Source organism: Typopeltis vanoorti, chromosome 2, assembly GCF_054136105.1.
Source record: "Typopeltis vanoorti isolate ZY-2024b chromosome 2, IOZ_Tvanoo_1.0, whole genome shotgun sequence".
Taxonomy (NCBI): Eukaryota; Metazoa; Arthropoda; class Arachnida; order Uropygi; family Thelyphonidae; genus Typopeltis; species Typopeltis vanoorti.
In genome coordinates this window covers 50291943-50316942 of record NC_143550.1, presented here as the reverse complement: position 1 = coordinate 50316942, position 25000 = coordinate 50291943, and the positions used below count along the sequence as shown (strand labels likewise).

Sequence of the window (25000 nt, the reverse complement as noted above, 5' to 3'; positions counted from 1 at the left end):
ACAAATATTTTATTCACATTACTTTACCCCCGCTTACCCGAAATCCTCTTCCTTTAACAGCTTAACAGCAGAGGTATTATGCATATCTCCGGGATAAGGAGGCAGAAAATAACATCCAAAAAAGGTATGTCCCAATTTTCTCCTCTATTATTCTTCATATATTAGTTTTATAACACTTCAGCAATGCCCTAAGATTTGAGTAAAGAGCCAATGACATTGTAAAACAAGGGCTACTCCTAAACGAAAGTAATCTATATTAGCCATTCAAATAATAATTTACAGTCTATTCTGCATTAGAAATATTTAGAGCCGTTAGAAACAATTGGAATGAAAATTATATATCCACTCCCACAGGCGCTATACTGCATACATGCAAGAAAAACAGGTTTATTGTAGCACCAAACACAGTACCTAACTAAATACATTTGTCCTAACACACTTTTTGAAGTTTTCAGTTGCAAAAAATAAACGGTATCGCCTATTTTTGATGAAGTCTTTGCGTTCAGAAAGCCAATTTTACAAAATTCTACCAGAGAAAGTTAAACTAATATGCCGTATGAACGTGGAGAATATGTGCACGTTCAACCCCGAAAGGAGATACGGGTAAACCCTCCTCTTCCTCAAAAATGATTTCTCTCTTCAAATTCCTTCAGAGTTTCCGTGGGTAGGGGAACACTGATCGTCACGAACGTTTTAAGAGGCTTGTCCTCTACAGAGTAAATTTCAGGTAATTTATACTGCTGCAGTGGCTCATTGCAATATAAGGGCCTAAGAGTAGCTTATCCAGCTTATGCATATATCTAGCTATACTCATATGGCTGTGCGAGTATACTTCATGTGTTCTTCTCGTCTATTTGTGTTTTGTGGGATAAAAACTAAAGATTCCGAGAGAGAGATAAATAACGTTCAAACTCCGCATAAACTGGCTAACTCACGTGCAAATTAAAAGATCTGATCCCGATCAAAGTTCTTGCCATCCTAGACGGGATTCTACCCCAGGTCTTAGATGACTGGTGGGCAGCTAGCCCTCACTTTTAGCAAATCGCAGAATTGCCGACACAAGACTATTGGTGATTTTAATTGGCATCTGGGGTTGAGTATGAGAGATAACTGCCTCCATTTCGTTGTCCCTGTTGCAACTATTGAACAAGATAACAAGACGCATGATTTAAGTGAAAAACAGTTAGGAGAAGATTTAGTTGTAGTTGACCACGAAACAAACACATTGTTAGTCTCTGTAAATTTAGAAGATTCAGATGAATGGGGAAATATTGATGAACAATTACGAGTTGTTTTAATTGGCCTGTTCAAAAGAAAAATATAATATATCCCAGAGATACATATGGTCATAAATTTGGCGACACGTATTATAATAGAAAAATGGAAAACGGTGAGCTCGTGCCTAAGGAACAAGATAACAAGACGCATGATTTAAGTGAAAAACAGTTAGGAGAAGATTTAATTGTAGTTGACCACGAAACTAACACATTGTTAGTCTCTGTAAATTTAGAAGATCCAGGTGAATGTGGAAATATTGATGAAAAATTACGAGTTGTTTTAATTGAAATGGGGCCTGTTCAAAAGAAAAATATAATATATCCCAGAGATACATATATTTATAATTTATATATTTATATATATATATTTATTATATAAAATATAATATATCCCAGAGGTCATAAATTTGGCGACACGTATTATAATAGAAAAATGGAAAACGGTGAGTTCGTGCCAAGAACATGGCTCATTTATTCCGAAACTTTAAATTCTGTTTTTTGCTTTTGTTGCAAACCTTTCGCACCTACCTAATCAAGTAGTCTTGTAGAAGGTTATAACGATTGGAGAAATGTAAGTACAACTTTGCATAGACATGAGACTAGTTTAACTCACATGAAAAATTTCTTAAAATGGAAGGAAGTTGATAAAAATTTAAAAAACAAAACTACTATTGATTGCCAGACTCAAGGTAAAGAGACATTGGAGTGTTTTAGAACGCTTCCATGAAATAATAAAATTCCTTGGAAGCCAAAACTTTTTTCGCGGATCATCTGATAAATTATATGAAAGGAATAACGGCAATTTTTTAAAATTAGTCGAACTGTTTGCGAAATTTGATCCCGTTATGGAAAATCATGTTGAAAGGGCCCTACAGCAAAACAATAGAATACACTATTTGAGTAAAGGCAATTAAAATTAAATATTGGAAACTTTAAGTAACGCAGTCAGAGATACAATTTTATTATCAATTCGAAAATCTAAATATTATTCCTTTATTTTAGACTGCACACTTGATGTAAGTAAAACAGAACAAATGACCATTATTATTCGCTTTGTTTCCTGTGACAATGGAATTGTCAAGATCAGGGAAAACGTTTTAGGTTTTGCAGATATACCAGCTTCCACAGGACGTTGTTTATGCGCAACAATAATGGAACAACTGGAAAAATGGAACATTCCCATTGAAGACATGAGAGGTCAAGGGTATGACAATAGGGAAAATATGAAAAGGAAAAAATATAGGCTCCAATATTTGCTTTTACACAAAAATCCTCGAACTTTTTACGTGCCATGTGCTGCTTATACTCTAAATTTAATCATTAAGGATGTAGCCAAAGTGAATGCAGATACAATTAGTTTCTTTGCAATTATTCAAGAAATATACAATTCCTTTTCATTCTCTTGGGCAATGCTTTTAAAGTTCGTAAAAAAATTAACATTGAAACAGCCATCAGAAACGCGAGGGAATCCTCCCTCTAGGATACCAGTTACGAGAAATTTACTACGCACTTTTTGAAATTTTAAATAATGAAAATTTTAAAAAAGAAACTCAGCATTAAGCACCAACATTATGTGCTAAAATAAAGGACTACAAATTTATTTGCTCTCTTATAACTGGGCATGATTTACTTAAGAAGGCCTGTGTAGTTCAGTGGAAGTGGCGCTTGCGTCCTCTGCACTTGGCAGGCAGCTTGAAGTTAGACCTAGGTTCTAGTCTAGTCGCTGACTGGAGGAACTTTTTCTAAGCCTATCTTCGACCGGTTCCCGAGTTAGTCGATCTCTGGCACGGGCAAGCGGGGTTTTCCTCCTGGAAACTCAAGAAAACGACCGTAGTACCCACATTATTTCAGACAGTGACATATCTTGTTAGGGTTAGGTACCAAGAGATGGCAGCGCTTGTTTGCCAGCCTCTTCATCAGTGGCTGCTATAATTAGTGATAGACATGGGCCAGCTATCTCTGATTGGCTACCGGTGGAGATTGAACTGCCCACTCAATCTCCAAAAGCTAGATAGGGTATAAAGACCTCGCCTACTCCCTATTAGGGAATAAAAGGCGTTAGTTGATTTTTTAATGATTTACTTAACAGAGTAAACCCTGTGAGTAAAATGCTTCAAGACAAAAATATGAACATTACACTTGCCCTACAATCTATCGAAAACTTAAAAATATTTTTACAAGAGTATCGATCGGATACAAATTTTAAAGAAGTTCTAAAATGGCAAAAGAACTATGTGAAGAAGTGGACGGAGAATTTAAAACTGGTACGGAAGTCCGACGACGAAAGAAGACACTACAATTTGACTACGAGCATCATGACGAAACGCCACAATCGCTAGAAGATAAATTTAGAGTGAATGTGTTTTATACACTTCTAGACGTTACAATAGAACGTTTTGAACAACTAAAAGCACATTATGATAATTTCAATTTCTTGTATAGATTACTACAAATTAATAACGAAGATTTACGAAAAAATTGTGACGATTTAGAGATTCTCTTCACATTCACTAAAAACACTATACACCCCACATCTAACAAACGTTTAAACGCTTACCCACATTTGGAGGACACAAAAAATCTTGTTAATCTGCCTTATGCTACCCAGAAGAAAAAGAAGAAGGCAATCCAGTTTGCTGATAATCCCTCTGACGGATTCACTTATTACTCTCTCACTTATGGTTATTTTTGCCTTACCCATTTCATGGTTGATGTTCTCCCGAACTGATATATCATTCCACTGCTTTGCTTTAAATTGCTCTCTCTCGTCTTCATTTCTTTTCCCGTTCTTTCTTCTAAGAACAGAGCAGCTGATGGTCAATAACCATTTGCTCTTTATGCATATCGAACCAAATTCTCATCCTCTCTTCTCACTCCGTCTAACTGAGGTTATTATTATTATTTGTGACGCCTCCAAGGAGTCCGAAGACTCATCGCGGGAGGACACCCACTGCACAATTCTCCGTCTCCACCACTACCGAACCTCTACTACCAATCAACCACATCAGCGTCAATTGCGTGCATTTTGAAGGGCCTATTTGTCTGTATGAGTTAGCCGATCTCCGTATGAGATCGGCTAACTCATCTTCAATTGAAAAAGTCCATATAAAGATTCCTCCCGTCACGACGGGAATCGAACTCAGGACTTTTCCAATCGAAAGGCACAATGTACCCTCTTTTTTCCAATTGCGCTACGGAGACACTTAAAGAGGTTCTTTGGAATTCCTAATCAAACTTATATGAACAATTTTCTGCTTTCTGTACTTATACATTACAAAGAAATACTCATTATGTTGATTTACACGTTATTGCTTTCTTTGAATTCGCTGTTTTCATTTTTGAAAATTGGATTATTTTGCCATTATTATTATTTTTATTTTTTTATTTTTTGTTTGTTTGTTTGTGAGGTTCGCCATTCTACTTATGAACTCTTAGGTGTCGTGTGTCAGTTGTTGTTACTTTTGCTTGGATGCTGAATGCCGGTTGTTAGTTTGATTATGAGTGATCAGCGTAAACAATTATTTTTTGTGTAAAGTGGAAAAAATAATCCACATTTATTATTATTCAGATACCCTATGAACTCAAAAGTAATTTTCGCATAACACGAGCAATGCCATTACCAGTTCAAGTTTCAGGTTTGTTTCAGGTAATAACCGCGGCTTTAAAAAGTTCATGTAAATCTAAAATATCTGCATCTCTCATATAATGTTGCAGGTAGTAATTATTATAAAATTATTTTATGAAGTATAGCCAATTTTGTTTGAGATAAATTTTAATTCGTTTCAATTCTAATATTTGTGAATGGTGGGTTAGAGAATGACCTGCGATGAGCCCTTCTGCTCGTAGATGTCACGTAATAATTTTTTAACACCCTTTCCTGAAGCAGTGTGACATTGAGATTCAGTATCAGCTTCTTCTGGAAGTAATTTCCATGAGAGGAGAAATGATTGACATTTTCGAAAATTAATCCAGCTGCATGATATATAAGTACTTGCCCTTAATCACCTGGAGCAGGTAAGTAATTCCCCCCCCCCCCACCTTTGTTTTTCATCATTGAGATGAATTGTCACAGTGAAGATAAAGAGCATGGATAAGGAGACACATCCCTGATGCATGCCTATTTTCGCCATGATTGGATCTCCCGAATGGTCCTTGCCCTTGATACCAGCATTGTTTCTGTCACTGCTTACTTGTTTGCAAATGACAGAAACTGGTGGAACCAAAAAAAAAATCTGATCATCTGTCTTTTTTTGGGGGAGTGTGGGGGGGGGGGGTATGCCATTTTTCATGAAATAGTTTCTATGACAGAATAAATTGGAAATATCAGTTACAATTATGATTTATAATCAAGTTTTTATAGAAACAGGTTGCTGAGGTTGAATCCATATGATCAGGAGGTCTTCATATATCCTATATGAAGACCTCCTTTTATGAATATCCTATAATCATAAAAGGCTATTGTTTTTGAGCAATTCATTCTTGCCTTCCTAGATTCATTACAAATTAACAAAACTGGTTAATAGTTTGAAACTTTGCAGACTAAATTATGCAGCTTGAAAATTAATTATAATGATCTCTCATTTGTCTGATCCTCGAATCTTAGCTAGTCTGAATGGATTAGCATGTCAACTGACTTTAGGAACAGTACTGTCTAATAGCGTATTCAGTTTACCACATCTAATCGTTAGCAGATCTCTTTTTTATGAAACTGGATGAGAGATAACTGTATGTGAAAATGTATAGTTGGTTACACTGAGTACTGTATTACAGCATAGATAACATTTATTTGTGATAAATGAGAAAGCACAAGCTTATTTCGAAACTAATCAGTTCCAAACTTGTCTTATTCTGCCACCTGAATAACATAACTACTTCAGTCTTGAAATACTTCATGTATGTATAAGCAGTAGCAATCAGTCAGTATTTCATTTCTAAAATTAGAATATTATAAACTAAATTTCTGTAGCATCATTAATTTTTAAGAATAATACTTATTATTATATAATTTATATTTTATATTATTATTATTATTATTAATTGTTATGATCTAAATTTTATAATGTAATATGAATAATTTGTAATGTGTAAGCATCAGCAATCAGTCACTATTTCATTTCTTAAATGAGAATTTTATAATATGATTTAAAATTTTAGCAAATGGAATGTTATATTGACAGATGACTTTCTTATTATTACACTGGTGTCCAAAAGCTAAGGATGAACTACATTTTTACTTGTATATGAAAAATTTTTCATGACTTTAGCCAAATGTGGACATAAATTTATTGCCGTATACTAATAAATAATATTACACAAAAAATGTGTTATAAATTTCATACAGATTAAACTGCAAGACATTTTTGCAAAGGTTACAAATTTCCTAAAGGCATAGTTAAAGAATTAGTGTGCGGTGCTTACAGAAAACCATTGTTCCATGTTTAGCACCAAGTGATTCAGAAGTTCCTGAGGCAAACTGGCCTGCTCCTGCTTCAGAGCAAGGATAAGGCTTTGTTTGTTTTCTGGAGGGGAATTTCGAGCAGCAATGCATCTTCCTATTGCATCCCAAATGTGTTTTATGGTGTCAAGATCTGGGGAGCATCTTGGCCACTCGATTCGATTAATATCATCGGTCCCCAGAAGTATCTCACTGCTTGTGTACAATGTGGTGTGGCATTGTCATCCATAAAAATGAATTCTTCGCCTACAGCACCACAGAACAATTGGACAAGATATTAAAGAACTTCCTTGCAATATCATTCACCAGTCATAGTCCCTTTTTTCCTGCATTCATGACTTGGTGCATCCATTGAGCATAATGCCTCCTCACATTGTGACCTCGGCACTGCTGTATCTATCTCTTTCAAGAACGGTCTCATGATAGTAAGTACCACTTTTATGCCATTCCATCTAGAATTGGAGGAAAGACTAAAATTACTCTCATCTGTAAAGGGTACATTTGTCCATTGGTATCTTGTCCAATTTTTATGACACAGCACCGCTGAAAATGTGTTCTAGGATGAACTGTGGATAAATGGATGGTGACTACAGGCCTTCTGATGTATAGGCATGCTTGTTGCAGATGTGGAGATATCCGCATGCCTGTGCTTGAATTGAGCTGATTTGCAAGCCAGCATGTTGTGGTGTGTCATTACTTTCTGTTGTTATAACCAAAAATCTGTCTTCATGCTTAGTGGTAGAGATAGGGGGGGGGGTGACCTCTTAGCAAATGTCTGGATTCCATTGGTTTGAAATGCTGCTCAGAGTCTGGATACAGTGCTATGGAAATTCTAAGCTTTCCAAAAATTGTGGCCTTCTTCAAGCTTTCCAAAAATTCTTCTCCATTTGAAATCATCTAGATGATGTCTTTGAGACATTACAAGACATCCAACTTTGCAACTTTATTCCTTCACGAAAAGAGCTTCCTTTAGACACAATTCACTTGGCCTTTTATCCTGTTGAGTGCCACCGTGTGACCCCTTTGCATGCAGTTCGCAAATTTGAATGCTACTTACTTTCTACTCGAAATCGTCAGTTATACAAATTCCCAGACAACCTGATTTGTCTGAATTTTCAGTTGTAATGTTCAGAAATAATATTCATTCTTAGGTTTTGGACATGAATGTATTACACCCTCCATGGAATCGGCAGAATTATCGTGGCAGGTTCATTCAACTGACCACATACATAGTGTGATCTTTAAGTAATGAGATTGATTTTTCAGGACAGCCCTTTGAATAAAAGTAACAAAAGTATTTATAGTTTTCTCTGCTGGTGTGTTGTAATCACAGGTACAACTTTCGAGTCAGATGATGCAGCAGTTTTTGTGTGGCAGCTGTTGAAGTAACTGTGTGTGTGAGTAGAGCATGTTACAAGTTGCATCATGAAGCAAAAAACTCCGATAAAATTTTACTGTAAATTAGGAAAAACTGTTACAGAAGTATACCAAGACCTAAAAAAAAAGTTTACAGTGATGACTGTCTGAGCTGTGCACAGGTGTTCTGCTGGATTTCAACGTTTAAAGAGGGGAGGGAATTCCTGGAGGTTGAAACTACGCTGTGGACAGCCAGTTCTGCATGGACAATTGAAAATATGGTGAAAGTTAAGGAAATTGTTGCCCATGACAGGCGAATAACCACTAGGCTACTTGTTGTATAGCTTGTTGTCGGTAATGAAATGGCCAGATTAATCTTAGAAAGAGATTTCAACAAGAGGAAGATTTGTTCAAGGTTTGTGCCACACAAACCGAGAGAGAAAAGGGTTGCCTGTTGTCAAAATTTCATCCATGCAGTTATTATTATTGAGATGTCCAGGAAATCAAGGACTCATCAAGGGAAGGCTGTAAATCACCCAAACCAACTGTGTCATCCTTCTCTTAATTCATTCATACTATATACTATTCATACTATATGGTGTGGAATTCGTGGACGTGTGGAATGAGTTTGATGGGCGAAAGGACTTATACAAGATGGATGGCCTGCATTTGAATGGACTTGGTGTGCGGAGACTGGAAAAAGTGTTGCTGAATGAAGTGAAAATGGATGTGCAGAACCAGGGAAACTAGAACTACCAAGGAGGGGGGGGGTGGATATCCAGACATCAGTGAGACAGTTGAGTGTAAAAATGTATATAATGTACCTGAGCCAGCACTAAGGACAAAAAATGGGAATGGGACATTTAGAATAACGCATCAAGATAGGGGTGGGACAAAGGGATCACTGCAATTCATGTATACTAATGCCAGGAGTATTAGGAACAAGAAGGAAGAATTTTTGGCCTTGATTGGCTCTTCCTGGCCACAGGTTATTGGCATTAGTGAAACATGGCTGACGGAAGATGATATAGTTAGTGGGATAGAATGTGTAGGTTATAGTATGTTTAGGAGGGACAGAGAGAATAAAATGGGGGGAGGGGTGTTATTGATGATAGCCGATGAACTGCAGCCAAGGAAAATTGAAGTATTGCAGGATAGTGAAAGGAGCTCATTTGAGGCTATTTGGTGTGAGATTGACACTGGCAGAATAAAATATACAGTTGGGTGCTGCTATAGACCAGGTGATGGAATAGATGGTGGAGATGGTATGCATAAACAAATTGATGAAATGAGTGGAAGGAGGGTAATTATTATGGGGGATTTCAACTATGGTAACATTGATTGGAAGGAGGAGAGGACACATGTGAGGAAGGAAATGGATTTTATTCAATTATTAAGAGATAACTATCTGAAACAGCATGTAATTGAAAATACTAGGGGTGTGAGAGTGCTTGACCTGGTAATTGCATCTCAAAATTTGACTGTAATGAATATGACCATGTTGCCACCTATTGGTGAGAGTGATCATAAGATCTTGACCTGGGAGGTGGCTAAAGGTGTGCAATTTGTGATTAAGACAGGGTATATGTGGAATTACCGTGCTGGCAAGTATGCAAGCTTAGGAGATTGCTTGGATCAGTGCCATGGCATGTACAACTGCAAGGGCTGGACGTCGATAGAGCATGGGAAGTGGTCAAAGAGCATTTACAGGAGGTTATGGCTGATTGTATACCTAAGGTCCGAATAGTGAAACAAGTAGGGGTTAAATGGATGAATAACACCATTAAGCTTGAGCTGCAAAAAAAGAAACAACTGTGGAGGGAATTTAAAGAAAGGGGTGACCTGCAGGCACACGAACGGTATAAAGTGCAGGCCAGAAGGGTAACGAGTGTGGTAAAAACAGCAAAAGCCGATTAGAAAGGAAACTAGCTATGCAAGCAAAAGAGAATCCCAAACAGTTCTTTCAATATGCTGCAAGCAAGAATAAAACTGTACATGGCAAAATGATTTTAAGGAATGACGATGGTAAAGAGTTCACTGAACCAGTCGATAGAGTGGAGTTACTGAGCGTGCACTTTGCAAAAGTATATCATCCAGGTGGTGACGTTGAAAAAATGAAGGAACCATTAGTTTATACAGGAATTGTGATGAATGAAGTGGAGGTGAATAGTCTATTACAGAACCTTAATAATGTGGATACATCTGTGGGATTGGATGGTATACCGGCACGGGTCTTGCGTGAAGCGGCTAAAGAATTATCAGTGCCCTTGACCATGTTGTTTAATCTGAGTCTCGGGTCAGGTTTAGTCCCGAAGGTGTGGAAAGAGGGGAAAATAGTTTCACTGCATAAAGGAGGATCCAAGACTATGGTTGCAAATTACCGACCGATCAGCATATCAGGAGTCGTTGTCAAGGTCTTGGAGAAAGTAGTCAAGGGAAAAATACAGGAATGGATTGATGAAAATGAGATACTGTACAGAGAACAGCATGGCTTTGTGAAGGGTAGATCATGCCTCAGTAACTTGCTCAAGTTTTATAACAAGGTGACGGCTGAACTGGATAAGGGAAATGGGTTTCCAGTGATACTGCTGGACCTGGCAAAGGCGTTTGACAGGATATCACATGGAATTCTAATCCGTAAACTACAACATATGGGAATGGATATAGGGTTGGTGAGATGGTTAGCTGGGTGGTTGATGGAGAGATATCAGAGAGTAGTTTATTCAGGAGTAGAGTCCAAAAGATGGCCTGTGACTAGTGGTGTGCCACAGGGTTCTGTTCTTGGACCACTGCTGTTTAATCTGTTCATTAACGATATAGGGAAGGGTCTAAGTGGGACAGTTCATTTGTTCGCTGATGATGCAAAGTTGGGTAGGGCGATAGTGAACGCAGAAGATGTCAAAGTCTTGCAAGATGACTTAGATAGATTGGAGTTCTGGACTAAGGAGAATGGATGTCAGTTTAATGTGACAAAATGTAAGGTTATGCATTTCGGAGTGAAAAGATTAGCAGCAGTATACCACATTGGTGGAACTGTACTCCAAGAGATTGATGAGGCCAGGGACTTGGGAGTGTTGGTGGATAGGGAGATGAAGTTTAGGGGGCACATTGCGAAAGTAGCTAAATCAGCTCATCAACTCACTTGGTTGTTGAAAAATACCTTGACGAGCAGAGACAAGCAAGTTATTGTACCTCTGTACCGAGCCCTGATAAGACCTCATCTCGACTACTGTGCCCAGATTTCGTCACCTCGGTTCCTTCTTGATGGGGAGGAGGTGGAGAGGATCCAGAGGCGAGTGACTAAGATGATAGCAGGTCTATGGAATGAACCATATGAGAACAGGTTGAAGATTTGTGGGTTGCAGAAACTAGTTGATAGGTGGATAAGGGGAGATATGATTGAGACATTCAAATTGCTAAAAGGATTCTATAGGATTAATTCAGAGGATATTTTTGAGATCAGGACTGGTGGTGGGAGAACTAGGGGACTCCCATGGAAGCTGGGCAAGAGCGTGGTTAGCAGGGGTGTTAGAGCTGGGTTCTTTACTTTTAGAGTGGTAAATGAGTGGAATAAGCTGCCAGAGTCTGTTGTGGGTGCTATGACAGTGAGCGAGTTCAAGGCAAGGTATGATAGATACTGTGAGAATGTTGAACAGTTGTGTGAACATGATGTTTAGGGCCTCCCTCGATGAGTCTAAGGACTCCCTGGAGTAGCCCGTAGTAATAATAATAATAATAATAATACACTCACTACCCCTAAATGCAAACTATTCTGCTCACTCACTGTGCTGTGAGAGGAAAACTGAGCTCTTATCCCTTTCATGACTTCAAACAAACTTAACTTCCATGGATATTCCTGTGTTCTCTTCCCACCTTCCTTCCATATAATGAAAATTTTCATCAGACGATATCCTATAACACCCATTCAAAAGTTTATATACCTCTATTATTATTATTTTGACACCTCCAAGGAGTCCAAAGGCTCATCTAGGGAGGACACCTACTCAACAACTCTCCATCTCCAACACTTAATCCACCAACTACACCAAACCACCATCACCATCTACACCAACGCCATCTACTATCTACCACCACCACCACTAGTATATTTTGTCTGTAAATTGCATGTGTTCTGAAGGACGATTTGTCTGTTTGTGGGATGAAAAACCTGAGTTTCCGGGAGGGGAAAAACCCTACTACCTCCATATGAGATCAGATAACTCACCTTCAATTGAAAAACTCTCATATAAAGATCCTTTTGTCATGACGAGAATCGATTTTAGGCCATTTCCAATCAAAGGGCATGGTGCACCACCATTTTTCCAGTTGCGCTATGGAGGTGCTTAGTTCTTCTAGTCGGTGACTAGAGTCGAGCTTGCTGCAAACACTCTCTCTCTCTCTCTTCGGGAGATTTAGCACCGTGGAAGGCACATGCCACTTCCTGAGCTGCACAGGCTCCAGTCATATCATCCCCCCCTTTCTCCTGTTAATCAGATTCTATGTATAATCCATATACATACAATCTGTCCTCATAATCTGAATCGCATAATCCGGATATAATCTTTGTAACTCTTCTTTTCACCCTTTCCACAACTTCTGTATTCCCCTTGGAACCCAGGAGATCAAATCTGCATACAGTAATTCAGGAGTGGTCATATTATAAAGAGGCAAAATGACTTCCTTATCCTTACATGTCAAGGTTTGCTTCAACTTCACAATTATCCTGAGTTGTATTTGAAACTTTTGCTGTGTGATCTTTGAACTTCGAATTCCTGTCCACCATTATGCCAAGATCCCGAGCCTCCTCAGTTTCTTGTAGCATAACCCTGTTAATATAATATGCAACCGGAAATCTCATCACATCAGAGTGCATAACTTAACACTTACTAACATTAATCTGACAGCCATTCTCTTTTTTGCCCAAATTTCCAGCCTATTCAAATCATTTTGTAAGTACTGGATATCAGTAGCATCCCTGATTGAACTGCCTATCTTTGCATCATTAGCAAACAATTAGACATCTCCTGTTAGACCCTTCCTGATGTCAATAATGTATAAATTGAACCACAGTGGCCCAAGGATGGAATCCTGAAGTACACCACTGGTCACCTTAAATCTAGCAGATTCATCCCATACCACCTTTTGATATCTGTCTGTCCAACCATCCATTGATAAGAGTTTATATTCCAATTCCATATTCTCCAGTTTATGCAACAGCCTTTCGTGTGATATCCTATCATGTGCCTTAGCAAAATCCAACATTATCATAGTGTATTCATTCCTTGTATCCAACTTGGCCATAACATTGTTATAAAATATGAGCAAATTGCTAAAAACATGGCCCATTTAGTAAACCCATGCTGTTCCTTGCAGAGTACTACTTGTTTGTCTACCCATTTTCTTTGTGAGTTCTTGTTCAACTTCTCTAAAATCTTCACCACGACACCAGAGATACATCTGAGAAGCTTAGCCAATTCAGCTAAACATTCCTTTAGCAAAAGTGCTAATATTTCATCTGTTCCTACTGACAAATTCTTATCCAGATTATGCACCTCTAACTCTTCATCCAATGTAGAAGTAGCACTGTGCTCCATGTTACATACACCTGGTTGATATATCTTAACAAGGTGCACAATCTCACCAGCTTCTGACACTAGAGTATCATCTGCATTCAATAAAGTTATTCTTTCACATTCATTCTTTCTTTTGCTTGCAGCATAATGATAAAATTCTTTTGGATTACTTTTAGCTTACATGGCCAATTTTTTTTCATATTCCGATTTAGCTTTCCGCACAATACTCATCACTTTTCTAGCCTGAACTTAATATATTTCATAACTCCTCCCACTCTTATTCTCACGATATTTTTTCTACATCATTTTCTTCTTGTAGATCTCTTTCTTAATAAGGTTGCACATCCATTTCACTTCCAATCGATTTATTCTTCGAACCCTAGAGATACATTCGGACCCTGCCTCATTTACCGTAAGCACTTTTTCAAAGATTCCTATGCATTGCGCATATTTTTCTCATTGAGTAACTGATACCATGAGACCAAAGATGGTATTCTCCTAAGTTGATCATAATTTCCAGCTTTGTAGTTCAACATTAACTTTATTGAATGCAGATGGTACTCTAGTGTCAGAAGCTAGTGAGATTGCGCAAATCCGGCACTCTTTGACTTTGAGTTCGTTCTTTCATATGATACTTAAGAAAGTTATTTTTCAAAATTCAATTAATTCATCTTCATTCTTTTCATGAGATTTCTCTTCTACCTGATCAATGTTTGGATAATTAAAGTAACCCATAATGATCACTCGTTTAGTACCCATAAAGCTAAATTGGCGATGCATTCTTTGTCCCCTGCAACTGTGCCCCAGATCTGTAGCAACATCTCATCATATACTATTAGCCTTCACTTCACAACAGATAGCCTCAAAGTCAATGCTGTATGGGACATTATTATTACCATTGTTGTTTTCATGTATTTCTATCCTAACTGGACTTAAATCATCTGATATCATTAGTAGTACTCCCCCCCCTCTCCTATCTCTTCCATCATTCCTAGAAATAATATACCCATTACATTCGATCCCAGTTACCATATCTGATTCTGATAGCCAGGTTTCAGTAATGCCAACAATCTTAGGCCACATCATATTCAATAAAGCAACGAACTCAACCCCCTTTGTTTCTGATGCTCCTGGCATATGTGTACAGACATGAATTACCATCTAATCTATTCTTATAATTAGATATGCAATCTATTTTGCCTTGATGTGGAACTTTATCTTTACCCTCCCCCAAACATACTGAAAAGGTCCAAACCCAAAGCATATATTTCCACCCTTTCACCAGATACATAACCACGTTCAAAGCCATACCTTTATCATTCATATTTTTATCACCTCTGCATACCATAGCTGAATCTTTGCACACATTTTTCCCATTCCTCTCTTGATGATTTACTTTCCCTACTCTCTGCATTAGGTCTCATACCAGTAAGTAATTTTCCCAGGCACCTGATTAAATGAATTCAAGTGCAGGCTGTCCCTCTTATACAAGAAAAAAAAATGGTCATTGTTTTTTTCGACACCTGGAATTATCCATCGTGAATTTGTTCCAGAGGCGCTCAATGAACGGTCAGTATTATTTAGGAGTAATGAAATGTCTTTATGTCTGCATGTGACATGTCAGGAAAGAACTGTTCCACGACAACAATTGGTTTCTGTTGCACGACAACACGCCTGTGCACTGCCTATGAAACAGTTTCTGGTTTTGAAGTCAATCTGTGTGATCGAAAATCCCCCCTAATCACCAGATTTGGCTCCTGCAGACTTTTTCCTCTTCCTAAAGACGAAGTGTGCATGCGTGCACGTGTGATCCAAACACTGGAAGTTCCCATTTAGGACTTCCACCATGCCTTCAAACACCTGTACGACAGATGAAAATAATCTCCCTCCAATTCCACACATTGTGTGGAGTAGTAGCGAGATTATTTTGAATCAGTATAATTGACAATTCCAAATATGGTTCTTTGTTTTGATATAATAATTGTTTTATTACTTAACAGGCACACTGTGTATTTATTGTACTGAATCTTAAAATCCTTAACACTCCCTACATTAACAACGTATTCCAGTAATGTATTCCATTCACTCATAATTCTCCATGTCCTGTCCAAATTAAACACAAAAAAAGTTTCCTGGCCCTGATGTCATTTCTCCAATTGTCCTGAAAGTTTGTGCACCAAAACTGACTCCTATCCTATGTTGCTTGTATATACTCTCTTACTCCGCTGGTATCTATCCCACAACCTGCAAACTGGCCTATATTCAACCCATTCCCAAGAATGGCGACAAGTCACTGCCATCCAACTACCGTCATATCTTGCTTACCTCAATCCTGTCTAAAGTAATGGAAAAAATCATGCAATTCCCAACTGCTACACTACCTTGAAGGTACCCAGCCAATAAACGACCACCAGTATGGATTCCATCGCTGCCGATCAACAGGTGATCTGCTCACATGTCGCCCATCTCTGGACAGATTCTATGGAGAAGTTTGGCAATTCTCAAGTAGTTGCACTTGATATCTCCAAAGCTTTTGACTGAGTCTGTCACAAAGGTTTACTAAGCAAACTACTCATTTGATCTATCTCAGGACTTATGTAGCTGGATTTCCAGCTTTTTATCTGGACGTACACTGTGTGATGATGGATGGTTCTTTATCCTCTCACCATTCAAAGCTGGGGTTCCACAAGGTTCTGTTCTCTCACCAATCATCTTCCTGCTCTATATCAATGACCTACTTCAGTTGACCTCCAACCCAATACACAGTTTTACAGATGACAGCACATTGCACTCTTCCCTTTCATTTGATAAACCTTACTCTACACAACTCTTGATTCTGATCTCTGAGCCATCCTCCAATGGGGCTCAGATAACCACATCAATTTCAGTGCTAATAAAACCCAGTTCTGTCTATTTCTCATAAAAAAAGAAGCATTTTTTCAAATTATTTTTTTTTTGACAATATCCAAATTTCCAGACAATTTGAGATTTCTCTTCTTGAAATTACCCTGACATCAAACCTCTCCTGGCATAAACATATCACAACTATCGCATTCTCAGCTTCAAAATAACTAGGATTTCTCTTTCACTCAAGATGTTACTTTACCCCTGAACAGCTGTTAACATTATACAAATCACAAATTTGCCCAGTTATTGAATACTGCTCTCACATATGGGGTGGAGTCCCTAAAAGCTACCTCAAAATTCTTGACTCAATATGAGGAGAGCAGTTAAACTTATTAATGACCCACCTCTTACCGGCTCACCCCCCCACTTTCACATAGATGTTTAGTATCTGCAATACATATATTCTATAAATATTTCCATGGGAAATGCTCGTCTGAAATAACATCAATAATTCCCTCACATCCCTTCACAGTGCACCTTGAAACCAACAGAACAAGTTTCTTTTCCTCTTCCTTCATCCCTGCAACTGCTGTATTGTGAAGCAGTCTTCCCCCTGTTGTGTTTTCCAAGGAATACAATGTACAATCTCATCATCATCATTATCAAATTCCTGCCATGTACCCTCAAGGGGTTTACAGGATATGACAGTACTACATGAAAAAAATTACATCATTACTAACTTCCTATCTACAATTTTCCTCCAAATCAGTCTGTTACTTGTCAAGACTCCAACATTTTCAGATCTTATATTTCTATCGTCTAAGGCACTTTGTACCATATCAATCCACCTATATCTTGGTCTTCCTCTGGGTCGTTTTCCTGCCAACCTGGCAGAGAACACTTGTTTTGCTAATCTTTCCTCTCCCATTCTATTTAAGTACCATACCACCTGAGATTAGCTCTGCTAACACATTCCTGGATGCTGACAATGTCAAGTAATTTCCTAATATCCTCATTTTTAATATGATATTGCCATTGATGCCATCTGTTCACGCCTCTAATCTTTCTCAGGACTCTCATATCTGCGGTCTCTAGTCTTTGGTCAAGAGACCTACTTTTGACCCAGCTCTCAGATCCATAAGTTAAAACTGGTTTGAACACTGTCTTGTATACAGCTAATTTAGTGTTCCGACTAATTTCTTTCTTATTCCATATGAATTTATTCAATTGACTTCCCACCATACCAGCTTTGCTGATTCTGTTGTCTATTTCTATATTTAATTTACCATCTTCAGTAAAAATCGGGCCTAAGTAGCTGAAATGTTTTACTTGTTCCACAGGTTCTCCATTCACAACACAGTTGACATTTTCAATGATTCTGCCTATTTTCATCGTCTTTGTCTTTTTATTGCTGACCTTCATACCATATCTATTACAACAGCTATTCAATTTAGTCAGAGAATCTTGCAGACTTGTAGCGGATTTATTTAGAAGTATAACATCATCCGCATAAAGCAAAGAGCTGACATTAACATCTCCAATTTTGATATCAGGTTTAATACCACATTCCTTCATAATGTGATCCATATAGATAATGAATAACAGAGGGGATAATGTACATCCTTGTCTCACACCAGATTTAACATTAAACCATCTTCCTGTACTTCCTTCAATTCTAACTGCTGACTTACAACTCAAATAAAGACTAAGTATTGCTTGATATAATGCCCTATTGACACCATATAACTGGCGTATTGAATAGCTTCTCTCTTGGCACCTTGTCATATGCCTTTTCCAAATCGACAAAACTTAAATACAGATCTTTGTTGTATTCCCATGATTTCTCGACTATTTGTCATAAAGTGAAGATCTGATCCTGACGGCCTCTATTTGGCCTGAATCCAGCTTGTTCTTCACCAAGCTTTTCTTCCACAATTCTTCTCAACCGTTTCTCAAGTGTACTTGCATAGATCTTGCCAGGAACACTCAGTAGGGAAATACCTCTGTAATTCTCACATTCAGTTTTATTTCCCTTTTTATATATGGGTACTATGAGAGCTCTACTCCAATCATCGGGAATTCGTCCCTCTGTCCAGGCTTTCTGAACTATGCAGTGCAGCCACTGTAAGACTTTTATACCACCATACTTCAGCATTTCTGGTCGAATATCATCTACTCCTGCTGCCTTTACACATTTCAAGCCTTTGATGGCGTTTTCTACTTCAAGTATGGATATGTATTCCTGACTGCATGCCTGGTCAGTGTTTTTTATCACTGTGCTGTCATCACTGCTTGTTTCATTTAGCAGTCTTTCAAAGTAATTACTCCATACTTCAAGGATATCTTTTTCTCCTGTTTTCATGTCACCTTTATCATCTCTAACTCCTTTTACAGCACTCTTTCCTCCATTCCTAAGCTTCTTCAACAACCTCCAGAATATTTTGCCACCTTCTTGATATTTATTTTCTATATTCTTGCGAAAGTCCTCCCATGACTTTTGTTTAGCTGGTTTTACACACTGTTTAGCTTTCTTACATTTGTCTCTGTATTCTGTAAGAGTAAAAGCTGACTTATTTGCCAGGAACTTTTGATATGCTTTCTTCTTTTCCTTCACTGCCTCTTTAACTTCCTGTGTCCACCAGGGAGTTCTAATTTTTTTATCCTTGCACACAACCTCACCACATGCCTCTCTGGCAGAATCAATCAATGTTTTCTTCAGAGTTTGCCACTAAATATCCAAGATTTGATTCCTGTTCTCAAACTCTTTCATTTTTTCTTCAATAATCTTTGTGTATTTTAGTCTACAGTTCACATCTGAGAGCTGCTCAACTTTTATTCTCTTTAAAACTTTCTTACATGTTATTCTTTTGAATATGAAATTCAATTTTATCCTGCTTGAGACTAAATAGTGATCACTTCCAATTTCAAATCCTCTGTACACTCTGGTGTCCTGCACCAGGGAAAACACATCACTATCAACAATAACATAGTCAATGAGACTTTTCTTATTCCTAGCCTCTTCTCTCCATGTGAATTTGTGCACATTTTTATGTTGGAACATGGTGTTAGTAATAACCAGTCCATGTCCTGAGCAGAAATCCAACAGATATTTGCCATTATTATTAGCTTTGCTCTTTTCTCCAAATTTTCCCAAAATATTTTTGTATGTCTCACAATCATTTCCTACTCTGCTATTTAGATCCCCAACAAGGACCAACTTTTCCTTTTTCATTGTGTCAGTTGCTTTTTCTAAAGCCTCAAAAAATTCCTCCACTTCTACCTTAGTAGAGCCTTCTGTGGGACCATAGGCACAAATAAGTCTCATTGTCCAGTTCCCCATTCTCATATTTGCCCACATTACTCTACTTGAGACTATACAATAATATACAATCTTTCAAATCAAATGTAAACAAGTTCCTCTTTTCCCAATCCACTATCCATATATGGCACTAATATACTATAGGTTGATCAACTAAACCTCTCTTGTATGGGCTCGACATGTAAAGCATGTAAAATCTACTCCTTACACCCTTCTTCACCCACTCTTACATAACTTTCTTACATAACTTCTTGCTTTCTACTCATTTTATAATCCCCTTAGGAATTTTCATCCTGAGAAAACATTAAAACCTGTCAGGTAACAAACACTTACATGCTCTTAACAGATATAATACAATGCTCTCCCCCCCCCCCCAATAGCCTTATTTCCATCAGCTAGAATTCAGAAAGTATCCATTTCGAAACCTCTTTCAAACCTCGCACCCAACATAATAGAACTAAGTAACATTGTACCCAGCCACACAAAAAGATATGGAGAATCCAAATTTTTCTGTGTTTGTTTGTTTCTCATCACTTTCCTTAGTATCCCATAATGCAAAGCACATCTCCTTGTGGACATGTATAATGCTCTGCATTATGGGAAGGGTCACTACCCCACCTGTTTCAACCTTTATTGAGGTCTCTTCAGTGGGAGCTAGACCCAGAGGTGATACCAAGATTGAATCAATGCAGAACTCATATTTCCATATGCCAGATGAGAACTTAGTCCACCTTTGCCACGAGTTGCCCCCAGTCCTGAAGATATTTCAGGTGCAAACTTGGTTTGCTTATGCTTGGATAAAGGGTTACACTAAATATATAATTTATGGGCATTTATATCATTTGGTGGTCATGAATACCAGCTTTATATTATTTAATTATCATTCAGCTTATTAACACCATGCACCTAAAATCTAAATGTAAATTTTCTGTTATCATTGCTTAATTCCTATTTATGACATTTTCTTCTGTAGAGTTCTGTGGAACCAATGCAAGTTGATGCACCGCCTGATGAAAATGAAGCACCAGAGGAAGAGTCCTATATTGTAGAAAATCCAACTCTTGTAGGTACTACTTTCCTTTGTTGTTGAACTTTTATTTTTGCTTACACATAAATAGTTGAAATCTTGCAAAAGCTCCAGGTCATATTTTAGAAAATAGTTAAATTAGCTAGATTATGCTGCACTGAATTAATGTATACAAATCAACAGGCTGCAGGCTTGAATCCCATTATTGGTATGGATGTTTCTGATTGTCTTTGAGTGGGAGATGAATTCCATTGTCCTGTGTGAGACAGCTTCCTCATTTATTGTAGGCCTGAAATGGCTAGAAAAAGTTGCATGATTGGCCTGTAGTGGAATATCTGGGCTATATAAAAATAATGTTAGATCGTAATTTCTGCTCAATCATGTTTTATCGTCTTATAACTCTCTCTCTCTCTCGTTGGTATTTATTGGTTGTAGGTGGATATATCAATCGAATATGAAGAAAATTTATATTATACTGCGCCACTCCATATTCAGAACTTGCAAGAGCAACTTAGATAAATCAACCTTCAACTGTATCAGGTTATCATAAGTTGTTTTCAGGCCGAGGTTTTTATTTTTATTACATAGGGTTCCCGCTGAGATTCGAATTATTTTAATGAGCGGTGTAATGAAACAATCAGGCAAATACAAGATTCAATTCAAACAAAATTATTTAATGCAGTGTCACATAAATTACATTATAACACAGTATTCCAACAGGGACATTACAATTAAACGAATACAAAGCTCTCATTAAGATTCTAGTATACTACTCAGCTGAGCTTAAACTTTATAATTAAAGATTATAATTAACAGATCTTATCCTTCTTATTACTCTCTCTCTCTCTATGTTCACTGGGCATTTACAGATGCAGTATGGTCACTCCGATGCTTGATGATGTTCCACACCAGGCCTCGCCTTGTAGTCCTGTTGTTTGCTTTTCTGGTAGCCTCAACTCTCTGAAGGTCAGTCACTCCACACACGCCATCCATCCATCTCATTGATGATCTACCCCTGCCTCTTTTTCCAGGAACTTTACCTTCTATTACTGTTCTGAGAAGTCCTCCTTCCATCCTTTCTGTGTGTCCAAAATAGTTTAACTTTCTTCTGTCAATATCCTTAAGGAGTATTAAAGTTCTACTAATCTTTTCTAACACCCATTCATTTGTACGCCTTTCAGTATATGATATCCTCAGCAGCCTTCTGTAACACCACATCTCAAAAGCAGATAGCCGTTTCTTATCTGACTTCTTTAGGTTCCAAGTCTCGCATCCATAAGTTGCTGTTGGAAAAACAACTACATCTAAAATCCTCAACTTTGTTCCCATGGAGATAGATCCATCCTTCCAGATTTTAGACAGGTCTCTGACTGTTGTTTTAGCATTCCTAAGCTTTTTCTGACATCTTCTGAACATCAATTCTTCACATTAATAATGGATCCCAGGTACTCAAACTTGCTGACTTCCTCAATTCTTTCTCCATTAAGATACATTTGTCTCTCAAGAGCTTCTCTGTTTGTTTTTCCTTTGAGAACCATGATCTTTGTCTTGCTAGAATTGAGTTGAAGTCCTCTGTTATTACTGATCTTGTTAACTTTGTCAAGAATTAGTCCTAGTTCTTCCATGTCATTACAAAGGAGTACTGTATCATCAGCGGACCTCAGATTACTGATCAATCTACCTCCTATCGTAATTCCTGTCCTGAGTTCATCCAGTGCTTCACGCATGATGTCCTCTGCATATATACTAAACAAGTGAGGAGAAAGTAAACATCCTTGTCTAACTCCTTTTCCACTTTGAAGCCAGTCAGTCAATCCAACACCTGTTCTTACTGTGGCTTCTTGCTCCTTATACAAGTTGGCTATCAACCTGATAGTGTGTTGAGGAAAACCCATTCTTTTCATTACTTCCCACAGTTTCACATGCTCAACACAGTCAAAAGCTTTAGAGTAGTCTAAGAAACACATTACCAGAGGGAGTCTGAATTCTTTATATTTTTCTATGATTTGTCTAAGACAAAGGATCTGATCTCTGGTGCCCCTACCTTTCCTAAAACCTGCTTGTTCCTCGGGCATCTCTGCCTCAACTTTGGCCTCAATCCTATTTAGCATGATCTTTAATAAAATTTTGTTTGCATGAGATATCAAACTAATAGTTCTATAATCCTTGTATGCCTTCTTATCACCTTTCTTGTGTAGTGGTATGAAAACTGACTTCTTCCAGTCTCCCATATCCTTGTAATCAGTCTATGAAACACTCTTATCCCTCCATCCCCTGGGGCCTTATTGCTGTTGAGCTGCTTAACTGCTCTTTCGACGTCATGCCTAAGTGGAGGAGGTTCCAAATCAAAATTTTCTTGGTGGGAGGACTCCACATTTTCTTTATCCACTCTGCTGTACAGTTCCTCACAGTATTCTTTCCATCTGTTTTTGATTTCCAACTCTTCTGTTAGTAATGATCCATTCCTGTCTTTGATAAGATATTCAGAAGAATACACTCATGAACATTCAGACATTCATTTGTAATTCTCTAGGCTCAGTTAATCAATTTTAGTTCATGTAAGTTTGAGATTCCTAAATTACAACAAATAGGCTTCACAGTATTCTGATTCAGTTAATGAACACTTAATTCAATAACATAGTATTTATCATTTGAAGAGAGAAAAGTCTTAGCACATCACATATTAAATCTTGACTCGCTGAATACTGCAACTAGGAACAATTTACTTTCGGAGGAATTAATTTTCATTACTTCTCACTAAGTATAGTAAAGGTAATCTTACCAGGATATAGCTTCAACACATAAATAGATCGAGCAACAATTTTTAAGTTCTTGCTGACTTTTACTTTGTAATAACACAGACTTAAAAGAATCTTCCACTTCCGCGACTGATTTATAGACTCGGGAGAATATAACCCTTATGCACTTGGTTTAAATTATCTACCTATTTCTTCTTTTTCTTATACGTATTATCCTATTTCCTGCACTATTCCACTGTTAGGCGTTAGGAAGTTTTGGTATAAATCCAACTCAGAAAAAGGTAAGTTAAAATACCAAGCGAAATTCCGTTTTCGGCACGTCAAAATTCCCTTCCAGTCTCCAACTACCGTTCTCTATACTTCCCTACTCCGATTCTGTCTTTACTTTCATTTTCATATCCACTCCTTCCTTTTTCCTGTCAATAATTGGTTCTCGCCGGTTAGGCTTACATCAAACTCGCCTTGTGCATAGTATAGAGTAAACACGTGCTAACTAAAAATAACATAATTTCTCATAGCAACCAATCAAGTGATACCACAAAGAATCTTCTGGATATATCAAAATTACATATATTACAATTTCTAACATTATGTTAAAGGAATTAAATTCAGAAAATTAATGATATTTTAATACACAGCTTTTCATAACTGTAATTTATCCCAAACATATATAAATAAATAAATGTTGATTAACATAACTTGAAGAAATTACATAAATAACAAATTATGAGCATGAGACTATTAGTTTAAAAAAAAAACAAGTGTTGCTCAGGGAATGGTAGATTATGTTGGACTCTGAATGATATATTAACAATTTCCATTTCTCTTCATTCAGAATCCAATAATAATAATTGAAAAATCCTTAGCCCACATGCAATGTTAATGTACTATAGATTTACTGACTTTTTGTGGGTGGAAGTGACATAAATATATATATATATATATATATATATATAAAATAGTAATTCAGTTTCCAGGAAGTTAGATATCTAGAAAGGCCATATATATCTGGAATGCAGTCTGTTGCCCAGAAGTACTGATGACAGACTTTGGATTTTGTATGTTTATGGCTGTTAAAAATTATTTACTGTTGATCCTTTGTGTCTCCTCAATTTTTAACATGAATTTATTTTGAACTTTTTTTTTTTTTTAGGAAATGTTGTCTTTGTATTTGAAATACAAAAATCATTAACTTATATATTAACTGAATGGAAATCGGTTTCTGATTTCAAGAAAGGATTATAAATTGAATGAATTTAATTTTATTTTTTGCAGGTTAAGAAGAAAGTAAATTTTACTGGTACAAGGTATTTTTCCATTGCTGGAATATGGTATTTCCTGTTCCACACTATTGAGACCTTGCAGTGAGCAGATTGCAAACTTGAAC

General features: G+C 37.3%; 1 protein-coding gene across 4 annotated transcripts in view; it reads left to right on the top strand.

Annotated features, from left to right (window-relative positions):
- The first annotated feature begins 4708 nt into the window (after positions 1–4708).
- The window catches only part of CSN1b (COP9 signalosome subunit 1b), a 279185-nt gene continuing 258893 nt past the window's right edge, over positions 4709–25000 (top strand). For 3 of the 4 annotated variants that reach the window (XR_016549486.1, XM_090404895.1, XM_090404886.1), the window contains exons 1-2: positions 4709–4923; positions 20801–20890. Coding sequence is in view for 2 of the 4 variants with exons in the window: in XM_090404895.1 (XP_090261021.1) it covers positions 4888–4923; positions 20801–20890 (126 nt within the window). In the remaining 2 variants the exon portion in view is untranslated. Of the gene's footprint in view, positions 4924–20800; positions 20895–25000 lie in introns of all 4 variants that reach the window. The other variant, XM_090404906.1, reaches the window with a different exon arrangement.